Source organism: Mycena indigotica (assembly GCF_014461135.1).
Source record: "Mycena indigotica strain 171206Taipei chromosome Unknown Mind.scaff0007, whole genome shotgun sequence".
Lineage (NCBI taxonomy): Eukaryota > Fungi > Basidiomycota > Agaricomycetes > Agaricales > Mycenaceae > Mycena > Mycena indigotica.
Genome location: NW_023503006.1, coordinates 1,170,467 through 1,181,932, shown reverse-complemented (window position 1 = coordinate 1,181,932; position 11,466 = coordinate 1,170,467). Strand labels below are relative to the sequence as shown.

Sequence of the window (11,466 nt, the reverse complement as noted above, 5' to 3'; positions counted from 1 at the left end):
TATAGCAATCTGATAAGTCTGTCTGTCCGCTCGTGCGCTGGCAGGGCTTATTCATTCAGGACTTCAGCTTCTCCGTCCATTGCCGATGCTAACTTGAGCTCAGGCTCGCGATAATGGCGCGAGCCGCCCTTGCATTACCGCGCAGAGCCTCGCGTGGATCCATCGTAGAACCTGGGGCTTGCTGGCCAGTTCGAGTCGCCGATCAGATTTCCTGCAGTTAACTCTCGGGCGACGCCTTTCATGTTTTCTCCATCGAGACGCTGTCTCTGCACAGCGCCCTTCGTTTTTCCATTCTTATTGAAGCTGGTGAGTGTAGTAGCTCTCGGAACTCCCCGACACTAAGGATTGCCCTTCTGATATCTATTCAACCCGGCAGAATATAACGAAATCCTCTGTCAGCCACAAACTTGAAAATCATCCACTCCGAGTCGGCGGCAGCCAATTACATTCTGCTCTCGTCGAAATTCACTGGCACGAAGCATCTATCTGTTGGTGGCTGGTGGCTGAATGACTGGACCAGCGGCCACCGCCGGCCTCGGCATGTCCGAACGTGAGTATTTACTTCCTACGAACCTTGAAAGTTGAAACACAAATATTAATAAACGCACACTGAGTTGAAAAGCGGTAGTTGCAGCCCAGCGCAGGAGTTGCTGACGAGAGTGCGTGGGATCCTCCGACGCGTCCGAGATTCTCCCAGCGCCGAGGAGCGCGTGCGAGCCCGACGGAGGGACGGAGATCGCTGATCTCGCGCGAAAAGTCTCGCACTGGCGCCGTCAATTCAAAGCGCGAGTTATTTTCGGGTGCCAAGATGGCGTCCCGCGCTTGTTATAAGACATCCCTGTCTTCGAGAATCGCGGCTCCCGACGTCTGGCGAGCGATCTCGGAGAAACACGTGAGCAATGGGCTCATGTTGAGTGGCCGCTGGGGAGGTGTAGAGGTCTCGGGAGGTGGGAAGTGCGAGGAAAATAAACCTCGAAGTCAGCGTGCATTACTAGGCGCCTGCAGCACCCGCTCAGCCGTCTCGGTGGTTGTTCTCGACGAAGATTTTGACTAAGTTCGAGTCGTAATATGGGAGAAATTAAACTGGGTTCGTCATTCAGTTGAGAACGATGAACTCGGAATGGAGCAGAGACTTGAGACTCCTCTGACGCGATACCTAACGATATCAATATAAACGAGGGCAAAGCTCAATTTCACCCTGAGGGTCCTAGAACTGACAAGGTGAGCAGATAGACTACTTACTTCCCACGCAAGTCGCGTTCATCCGGCCTACATAGCAGGTCTGATCTTGTCGGAGTTCATTTCGGGCCGAGCGGCGGCCGGCGGCTTGAGGCGGCATCGTGGGCGAGTAACACGTCACCGCTGCGTTAAATCCGCCAATCACGCGATGCGCTGCGTCATCAGGACGCCCGCTCGAGGTCGCCGTGCTGCTCCTCTCAGGCACCGCGCCGCGTGGCCGGGTTCTAAACCTGGTGGCAGCCCGGAGTCGCCTCGCCGGCGCCACCAGAAGAAGAGATCGAAGATCGAAGCGAAGCTTGAATTAAACAAGTTGCCAGTGCGTGCCGATGTGCGTCACAGATCACATAATAATACACGACGTCTTCCGATTCCGTGCTTCGGGCCTTCCTCGTCTGTTGGTCGTAAGGAAAGCCAGTACTTCGTCCGAGCCAGCGTGGCACGGCCCAGGCACAAGGCGCAGAGTCGAGCCAAGGCCCAAGTATAGTTAACGGGCCAGTGGTTCTGCTTCAGATGAGAAGCAACTTTGAGCGGATAACAAGTTGAACTTGAAGCTCTGCACGTTTCCTGGCGACGTCGACTTCCTTGGCAAAAAGCAGTCTCCAATTCCAGTCCTGGCAGTGAGGAAGACTCCTTAGACGTCGGAGTGGCGAGCGACGGGCATTGAAGTAATCCAGCAGTCGTGTGCCTTGAATAACGAAACACTAGTGCAGTGCCTGGAATGCGTCGACGCGGATGAGGCCACGACACCACCACCCGTCCCAGGCTAAGGCTGTTTCTGTAACTTGAAGACGAGCACGGCACCCAATCCGATGATGGCAATGATCGGGAAACGGGTGTTCTTGTCCTAGACTCCTCACTGGCGGATGTCATACTCCCAGGTGCACGGTGCGACGCCACGAACGCTGCCAGGGGGTCAAACTAGGTGCTGTCAGTCCTGGGCCCCGCTTCTGAAGGTAAGCATATACCTCACGTCTTCGATCCACAAACTGCTGCCCGAGCCCGACGCTCGCCTTCCCGCCTGATTCAGTTAAGCTCGTGCCAGCAGCTCCGAGTGGGACCAGCAGCCCCAAGAACCAAGACCCGCTTGGAAGTCCCATGCCAGCGCAGAGCGCGTTATCGCGCGGACGGCAGAGCCTGCACTGCTCAAGTAGCTCGCCAGAACCGGGTTCCATTTCTGCTCTTCATCTCCTGCCGCGGCTAGGTTGCGCCCTTCCCAATTCCCTCCTGACTCCCCGGAAAGACGGATACATCGAATCCACACCGAGATGAACCAGTGTCCTATTCCCATGGGTAGTAGTAGTATCACTTAGCTCGAGCTCCTGTCGATGCCGCCATTGCATACGTATACCGTGACTCCACTTGGGGATATGATGTCTGCGAAGGCGAGGCAAATAGCGCGATATTCGTTGCTTGAGATGTCGTAGCTCGAAGGCACTTACTTACGAGTAATACCTGAGAATGCGAGGTATTCCGAGGATCGCACTGTACATTCACATCAGCGCAAACACAATAGTCAATCGTGATCATACCTCAACACCAGCGCCTCCTGCACCGGCCAAAAGACGCAGAGCCGTACGGGGGAGAGAGAAACACAAGGTGATTAGCCCAAGACAATGATATTCGGTGAGTACGGTAGAGTCTATGCCTGACACACTTCGCGGCCCTATCCACGCCGAAACAAAACAGCCAAAGGAAGGAAGGAAGGACAAGAGAACAACAACAAGGGGGAGGTAGATGGAGGGAGATCGTTATTCGTAACAACATAAACTGTGTATGTGGACAGGAGCCCGTATTCGGCGTTCGGCGTATCGATATGTAGGTAGGTAGTCGGGGGAACAGGGGAGAAAGAAAGCACGGAAAGCAAGACAGCGGGAGGACTCGGGGCGGGGAGAATGGCGGTTAGAAGCTGAGGAGGGTGGCATTATGCAGCAGGCGCGCCAGCCTGCTCAGCTATACGCATGACCTCCATAAGCACTGTTTGCTGGTCGACATTCAGCGAAGTCGTGGCCGTCTGGTAGGCAGACGGATTTTGCATTTGGAAGGCTGGAAAGGGCTTGAGGAAACATGATGGATGCCAAAGGAGAATACGCACTCGTGAGGGCTCGCTTGAATGACACATATGGATTCACAGCGTCGATTGTGCTGAAGTACCCGAGCTCTTCAGTAATCTCGTCTTCCTCGTCGTCACTGTCTTCTTCACCCGTTTCCTTCCGCTCCGTTCTTGCCCGAAGACGCGCACCCTTAGGAGAAGCAGCCAGATTAGCATCCAAAAGGAGGCCATATGAAAGGGGGCATACCTCATTTGCGAGCATTTCGAGATACGCCGAGTCCTCATCCCAGACGTCCTCGTCGTCTTCATTCATATTGAGCACCTTCTCTTCATAAATATCGTCGTCGTCATCTTCGTCATCTTGGTCTTCTAGTTCCTTGCGGGCTAGCATAATAATATAAGCCTCCGAAAACGTCTCAGTAACCCAGCATACCTGTTATTGCCCCAGGCAAATCTTTGAAGATCTTCAGCACTCCTCCAACGATACCCGGCCAACCCTCTTTGACCGAGTCGGGAACCTGCTCCGGCGTCATCTCCAATAACGCACACATCGCGACAATCGCGAGCTTCTTGTCATGAACCCGAGGCATCTTCGCATGGTCCGCAACGGTATCGAACCACTTGTCGAAGAACACCCTGGCGGAGCCCGCATGCGTCGTCTCCATAATATGCAGCGTCGCAGCAGGGTTGTACAAAACTGCGTTGACAAGGACCTCCAGGTTGGCAAGCCGCAGGGCAGCCGTGTCAAACTTGTCAACTTGGTTAAAAGCGACAGTAATCATGGTTTGGAGAGCCTATGCAGCTTCATCGTTAGGACCAGAAATTTGGGGAATCTCCCAAGAAACGCACGTTGTCAACGCTCCCTCTCAGATTGAGCAAAATCGATTCAGCGAGCTTGCACCCGTTCAGTCGGTTCTCTGGAGGTTGTCCCGGGCTCATCGAAGTTGTGAATATATCCACCAACATCGATTGGTACTCAGGACGCGCTTTTATAACATCGCTCCCATACGAAACGAAGTTATCTAACGAAGGCAGCATTTCTATTCGGAATCCGTTAGACATGAAACCAAACCAGAAGAGGACAAACCCTGGAGGAAATCGACGGCATCGGACTTGAAGAGATTGTATGTGAGCTCGAAAACGGGCCACAAATTGGGCGAAATAGAGCGAAGCTTGAATGTTAAGCTGTCGACCAGCTCGTACATGTTGTCAAACAGGTCTAATAACCTTCAGCGAAATTAAAGCGAAACGGCCGGAAAGCGCACCGAGAATTTTGTTTTCAAGGGTGAAGGTGATGATTGGAATAATAACCTCTTGGACTTGGGCAAGAATCTCTTGCGAGCTATCGACAGCAGAGATAACCTGTGAGGCAGCTCGTCATTTAACTTGCAAACACAATAACAAAACTAACTGTGCTGATGGTCTTCGCGAAACCCATGGCGGCGTATGTCTTGTCGTCATCCATGTTATTGAGAGCATCGAAGCTGATGTTGCCAAGTTCTGGCTGCTCCGGCGCTGCGAGACTCTCTTTGATCAACCGCATATATGATTCGCACTGTGTTAGCAACATAAGCACACCATCTTGCCAATAGAGAAACACCTACCAGGCGTGCAGTCAACTGCGCCGCAACGGGGAGCAATTCCGTCTGGAATGCATTGACCATGACTTCCATGCTGCGGTTAAGGATATCGAGGTCGGTCTCGTCTGCCAGCTTGAGAAGGTCTAGAGCAAGCATTAGCGGAAATGGAGAAGAAAAAAAGGCGGATAAACGTGCCCTGTACCACTTTGCCAACCTGGGGCGAGACGGCGGTCTTGACTATGAGGCCATCAACATGTACACTTGGTCGATAACAAGCAACATACCAGAATCGTGAAGAATAATCAGTTCGGTCAAGGCCAGAGCCGCCTGAACCCGAACGACAAAGTCAGGATCATCAAGCGCCGCTGCGATAGCACGGAAGTTGACGTTGAGATTCTGAGAGGCATTGAGCAAAGTGACAAGCCAGAAGAAAAGGATATTGCAACATACTTCTTCAGAAGAGAATGATAGTCCGTCTTTGGTGACTGTCCCGACGACTTCACAGGCCTGGAACATTGTCTTAGTCTGACCACCCACAAACCCACAAGACACAACTGACAATGGCACGCAAATACGCCTCCGGCCTCGTAAAATTCGGTGTGACAAACTGCAGCACGAACTGCTCCATGTTTGGGGAGACATCAGGATGGCGCATAATCCAGGGACCCAGGGCAGCAGTCATGTTGAGCGCGCCGAATTTCTGGGAGGACGAGGCATTCTCCCTAGGGGAGCATAAGGGCACGAAGTAAAGGGACCTAAAAATGGGCACTTACGAGCGCAAAACGCCGTTGACGAAGCCTAAAATAGGCATGAAGGTCGTCTTGGTGCGATTGCTGGCCAGCGAAAAGAGGAACGTTGTTGCGGCAGAAACAGGCGTGGAGAAGGACTCGGATTCATCTGAAGCTTAGTTTCAGTCATCGTGCCTGCCCAGAGGAAGATGTAACTGACCAACATTCATTCTGACGTATTCGATGGGGTCGCTCTCCCAAAGTTGCTCTCGAGAAGCATTGAACGAAAGTTGCGGGAACACAAACGACTCGACGAGGGTCTGCGCATGCGGTTTGAGCAACGTCCAAGTCGATTTGGGCTTGATGCTATGAGAGGGCTATCAGCGGGCAGCCTAAAAAAGTAGCACCAAAAGACGTATTCACCATTCAGTGAAGAACGTAAAGATCTGATACTGGCACTTCTTCGAAAGCCAGGCAGTGCCTGATACATACAGCTCGACTTGTCGTAGGTAGATGGCGAGGATTTCGGGTGCGAAGACAGTAACAAAGTGCTGAGCAAATCCCGCATACTCGGCTTGCATAGTCGAGGGCAGTTGCGAGGGGTTGCCGAACCTGTTTTGTGTCGTTAGTTTGACAACTATCTCCAGAAGAGGTATGCCGCACCGATGAAAGAGTCTTCCCAAAGTTGCATAAGCCCACTTCTTGGCGCGCCACCACTCGCTCCGCTCACGATCGTCCTCATCTTCGGGAACCGCCTCCTTGGGAATTTGGAGATTGACCACACCGAATAAAAGTTGCCCCCAAGGCACTATGCTTTCCGCACTTTGTTGGTGAGCAGAAAGGTTAACGACAATGCTCGTTTTGTATGTTTTGAGGATGAGATGGAGCATTGCGGGGATTTCCTGGGCAGCGGAAGGCGGTGTCTGCATCATCTGTGTCGCAATTCCGACGAGAGTTGGAAACAGCTGGGCCACCAACGGGGGCAGGACGTCTGCCTTTTGTCTGAATCTACACCAATGCCTTGTTTCAGACCGAATACAAGAAGACCTGACATATAGTGACACACCGGAAAGCACGAACGACCTCGAGTGAGGCAACACATCCAGCCTGTACATGGCGAATGTCGCCACTGACCAAAAGTTGCTTGATGGCGTCGATAAGACCAGGCCAGCGGGCGTTGGGTAGATCATGGGCCACAATGTCCTTGAGACTGTTGGCGAGTTGAACGGTGATGCTACGTGATGGAGACGCGGCTAATAAGGGAAGGATATTGGCTCGGAGAGCCTCTCTATCGGGTTCGGTGATGGAGGGCTGGTTGGGGCGGCGAGTGGCGGGGTCAATGGAGTACGTGCCGTGGACGCGATTTTTGAGCCAGACCGAGCAAGATTGACGAGTGGAACTATAGAAGGTAAGAAACGATAGCGAAAACACGCGTTAGAGCTACACACATGTCAATGCTGTCCGCCCCGATTATCTGCAGTAGTCCACCAATCATTCCCGGCTCATTGCCGACCTAACCAGAGTGAGGCACATCGAGCAGAAGACATAGAGTAAGCTTACTTTCAGAATATCGAGTTCAGCAGCGCGACGGGCATTGGGGTCGGGGTTGAGGGTGGACGCAAAGAGGTTCGACAGGGTCTGGAGATCCATCGCGCTGGAAGAGAGATGGACATCGTCAGCATCGCTGACCGTCACAAGCTCGATGGGAGTGGCATTGCCTACCTGGGGCGGGGCGGCGTCGTGAGTGTAAGGAGACAAGTGCAATTTTTCGTTTTTGCCGAGCGTCACACATCACACCATGCGGCATTGCAGGCTTCTTTCAATCTTTCAGTTACACCAAGAGAACAAACACGCCTTGTACACGAAACAAGGACTATGCAGCGATACAAAGGGCTCTCGTATTGTTATCCGTTTTGCACACTGAACGTTCTGTCCTCTGTAACGCCTCAATCGATCTTAGCTCCCTACGCAACAGACTGAAACACATTCGTAGTAGAAGGAAGTGAAACGGTACTACTGTCGGGATGCGCTTGAACGAACGAGCGCGGCGAGGGACCAGCGATCGACATCCCAAATAATCAACAAATAATTATGCAGGGGGCATCGGAGCCGAGATGACTTCGGTGTCGACAAAATCCCGTTGGTGAAGATCTTTCCAAGCTTGCCGATTGTGAGAACGGCACATCATGCAAAGAAAAAATAACTTCACACTACTGGAAAATGCTATTCTATAGGTTTTGGAGGCAGCATCTCTGGCGGTTTATCCTGTAGAGGCGTTGCTGATACGACAGGTCCAAGGAAGTAGTCCGCAGCCTTGTCGGGAACGTATTGCTTCAAATCGGCTGCCACGACCTGGAAGCGCTCTATCACGCACGTATAGTAGGCTGATTTCCCCGCGTCTTCAAGAATCAAACGAGCACCGACTGGATTGTCATATTCGAAACTCCGTTCATGACACATTGTCCGCCATTCGTCTTCGCAAGATATATGGTAATGCGAAGGGCCGAAGCTTCTGTTTAGGTTGGCGCCTGCGATGGGTAGCTCCGAGGACAGCAATTGGCGTATGCTGGCCATCTGGCTGGCCATAGTGACAAAGCCAAGCAGAAGGCGATCCGATTGGACTTTCGTTAGATGTAGATTTTGAAGACCCAGCTGCGGAGAAGTCCAGATCGACCCATTGGTGAGTCTATTCCGCATCTCCATGAAAAGATTGCCTTGAAATTCCCTGCGACCGTAGTATTCCCCCACGGTCAATGCACGACTGCATCGCAACTCATCGCGCTTGACACGCCCGAGCCATGCAGTCTCGACCAGCTGCACAAACTCTCGCGCTGAGGTGGAGCATCGCATAGCAAGGCCAAACAGCTCAACGAGGTCTCCTTCCGAACAGCTATCCAGATGGCTGGGCATCGCGGAAGGGTTAAGCTGCGCCATACTCCAAGCCCATGTTTCAACGTCCACCAAAGTGTACTTGTGGGCGATGTCGAGAATGCGAAGATACTTCTTGACGTCGATATTATCGTTTGGTTGAGTTGCCAGGCGGAATATCTTGCTCAAACTAGACGAATGGTCAGATTGAATTTGAACGAAGGCCGAGATGATACTTACGGAGCATAAAGCACCCAGCACAGTAAACGAAAATCTTCACTTGAGTCAGATAGCGGTATGGGCGCTGAGACATCGCCTTGAGCGTCTTTGAACATATTGGCGAATGCGGAATCTGGATCTTTTTGAAACCCATATTTATGTACCTGGACCGTAATGAGACCCTTGACACAAGATGGTGCATATCAGCAGACTTACCTTGAAGAGCACGCCGCCGACCAAAAACGTGCAGTCCCCACTCTCGAAATAGTACTTGTTGTCCTTTGGCGTTAAGCATTGAGGCTCTTCAGGTTCGGGAATTGGCGGTTCAGCGGCATAAGCTTCCGGTTCCGGCTCTGGTATCCCGACGGCAACTGAGTCCCGCGATGTATTCGGTAGAATATCTTGTTCTTGAACATCTGGGACGGGAACAACAGCCTGAGGCGAGGGAGGACGACCGTTTGAAAGGGCAACGCCGATTTCGTCATTCGTGTCGTGGACATCCCATGACTTGAGGGCGTCTGGAGCGGTAAGGGGCTCAGAGGAAGCTTCAGGCAGAACAAGGGGATGGGGCATGGGGTCAAGGGAATCCGATGCTGGCACTGGCAAAGAGGTTGTGCCGTTACTAGTAGATGGAGCCTGGAAGGTCGACAGCCATGAGTGCGAACTCGAGCTCGATGACTTCTTCTTCTTCCCATCCTTGCCCTCTGAGGCCTTGCGCTTCTTCGACGGAAGTCCTGTAAGGAGTTTTAGGACAAGTGTTCGAGACGCACTACTACTCACGAATCGAGTCAGACATCGTAAGGAAGAAGTGGAAAGCCGTCGTACGACAGAGCAAAAGAGACTCTGGGCCGCGGGGCATATTTATAAGCAGTCTCAGGAGCACGCCATGTCCGCGTGTGCGGTTAACATTGCTGCAGCGTCGATGTTTAGTGTGGTGGATCAACAAGCGGTGTCCAGTAAAGAAGTATGGTGGGCCAATGGAACGAAGCGAGCGGTAGCTAATGAGGAGCTGGAACCTCAAGGAAACAACGAGGAAAGGGTACTTAGGAAAGTCGCACGATCATGAGGTTGTACACATCGCGATCACGTGCATGACCAATCATCCTCCACATGCAATTGCACCAAGCCAAATAAATTACAGTTCCATGTCAGCACACATTCAGTGTCGCAGGAAGATCATGAGCCGAAACCATCCGTCTCTCGGGCCAAGTCAGACTCGTCAAACACGCGCCCGAGGAAGAAATCGGCAATATTTTCGCGTGTGGGATATTCGGTGGCTTCCAAATGGGCAGCGACACACGGTGCGTTCTTTACCTTGTCTCTCGTAGTCGCTGCGACCCGGAAAGAAAGTGGATCGCGTTGGTCCCAAGGAATCGTTTCCCAGATTACGCGACAGCGAGTACTGTGCGGGCAGTTTTGAAAGATATTTGGACGATGCGTGCCCTGGACATTGAGCATGTTCGACAATATCGCGTGGCCGAAGAGCAGACGCGTGAGTTGCAACTCCGTCAGGCCGAAATGCGCAAGACCTGCCGACGGAGAGGCGACAAATGGGCCATGACAGAGTTGTTTTCGCAGGTCGAGATAGATGAGCCCTTGGAGCGCGCGTCTGTCAGCAGACTCCGCCACTGTCAGCCCATACGCATGCGATATTTCGCCCGCCTCGATGCGCGTCATCCACGCCGCCTCGACAAGTCCGATGAAATCGGGTGCCGTCTCTTTACAGCGATCGCTAAGATGGAGAATGTATTCGAGATGCTCTTCTGTACATGTTTGCAGGTGTGTTGACAGCGCAGAGCTGTCTGCGGACATCAGCGTCCATGCCCAAGTGCAGAAATTTGGCAAGGCATATTTGTCGGTGAGATGAAGAATGCGGATGAATTTCATCACGTCTAGCCCCGACGGTTGAGACACAAGAGCATAAGTCTCCATCGGGCTGTTTAGATGCCTCGAGGATCAGTGAAGCGGAAAGTGGACGCAGCAGATGCCGACTTACAGGGCATACAAGATCCAGCATAGAGCCCGCATTTCCTCTGCCGTGTCATCAAGTTGTATGATCTCTGTCTCTTCACCGATGGCATTTTGGAACATTGAGCTAAATGCCGACTGTGGCTCCCGACCAAGGATGATTTTGTGCAACTTAGGGACGATGAGAAACTACTATATGCGCGGGATTACGGACAAAAGACGAACCTTGAACAGCACACCCTCGACAAGGAAAGTGCAATCTCCATCGTCGAAGAAATACGTTTTGTCGTGCAATGGCGGGTCTCGACTCTCCAGCTGCTTCGCAAGATGAGCCAGAAAGTCTGAGCTCGTTGAGAATTTGCCACGAATAGCGGCTTTGCATCGCACCTTTCATTTGCGGCATAGTGGGCTGGCCAGTAGCGAGATCCATCCTTCGGGAAACCTAGCGAAATGGTGAGGGAGAGAAAGAACTAGGTTGGCGTACTCACACGAATTAGGCGCCGGACGGCAACAAATCGGCCTCGTGGACAAGCATGAGGCAATCGTAAATCCTAAATTAGACGGATGTAGAGAAAAATATTATGTCATCGGGGGAAAGACAAGGCGAGTTTGCAGTGCAACCATTATCGAGGCTGATACAGTCTACTCGAGATGGCTCTCTAATGGAGCGATGCTCAGTACATCTATGGCGAATGTGTTATCTACAAGTTGTCATGTCTGGAAAAGTTCAGTAAAGATATTGAAAACAAAAGTGAGGACGTGTGGCCTACCTTGACCGGCTCTAGAAAGAAGTTCACAATGTCGTCTGCGGTTG

General features: G+C 52.2%; 2 protein-coding genes across 2 annotated transcripts; both read right to left on the bottom strand.

Moving 5' to 3' along the window:
• Window positions 1–3,160: 3,160 nt before the first annotated feature.
• Window positions 3,161–7,247, bottom strand: MIND_00811600 (Importin N-terminal domain-containing protein; the record flags this gene model as incomplete). The annotated part of the gene is made up of 18 exons (XM_037364791.1): window positions 3,161–3,282; window positions 3,332–3,673; window positions 3,723–4,083; window positions 4,139–4,329; window positions 4,377–4,508; window positions 4,555–4,651; window positions 4,701–4,844; window positions 4,894–5,012; window positions 5,154–5,265; window positions 5,320–5,376; window positions 5,429–5,591; window positions 5,643–5,766; window positions 5,818–5,963; window positions 6,021–6,209; window positions 6,261–6,605; window positions 6,664–6,996; window positions 7,046–7,110; window positions 7,158–7,247. The coding sequence occupies 18 exons, from the start codon at window positions 7,245–7,247 to the stop codon at window positions 3,161–3,163; spliced, it is 3,132 nt and encodes a 1,043-aa protein (XP_037218033.1).
• Window positions 7,248–7,820: 573 nt separating this feature from the next.
• Window positions 7,821–9,543, bottom strand: MIND_00811500 (uncharacterized protein; the record flags this gene model as incomplete). The annotated part of the gene is made up of 4 exons (XM_037364790.1): window positions 7,821–8,655; window positions 8,706–8,848; window positions 8,901–9,418; window positions 9,465–9,543. 4 exons carry the CDS (start codon window positions 9,541–9,543, stop codon window positions 7,821–7,823), a joined length of 1,575 nt encoding a protein of 524 aa, XP_037218032.1.
• Window positions 9,544–11,466: the final 1,923 nt, after the last annotated feature.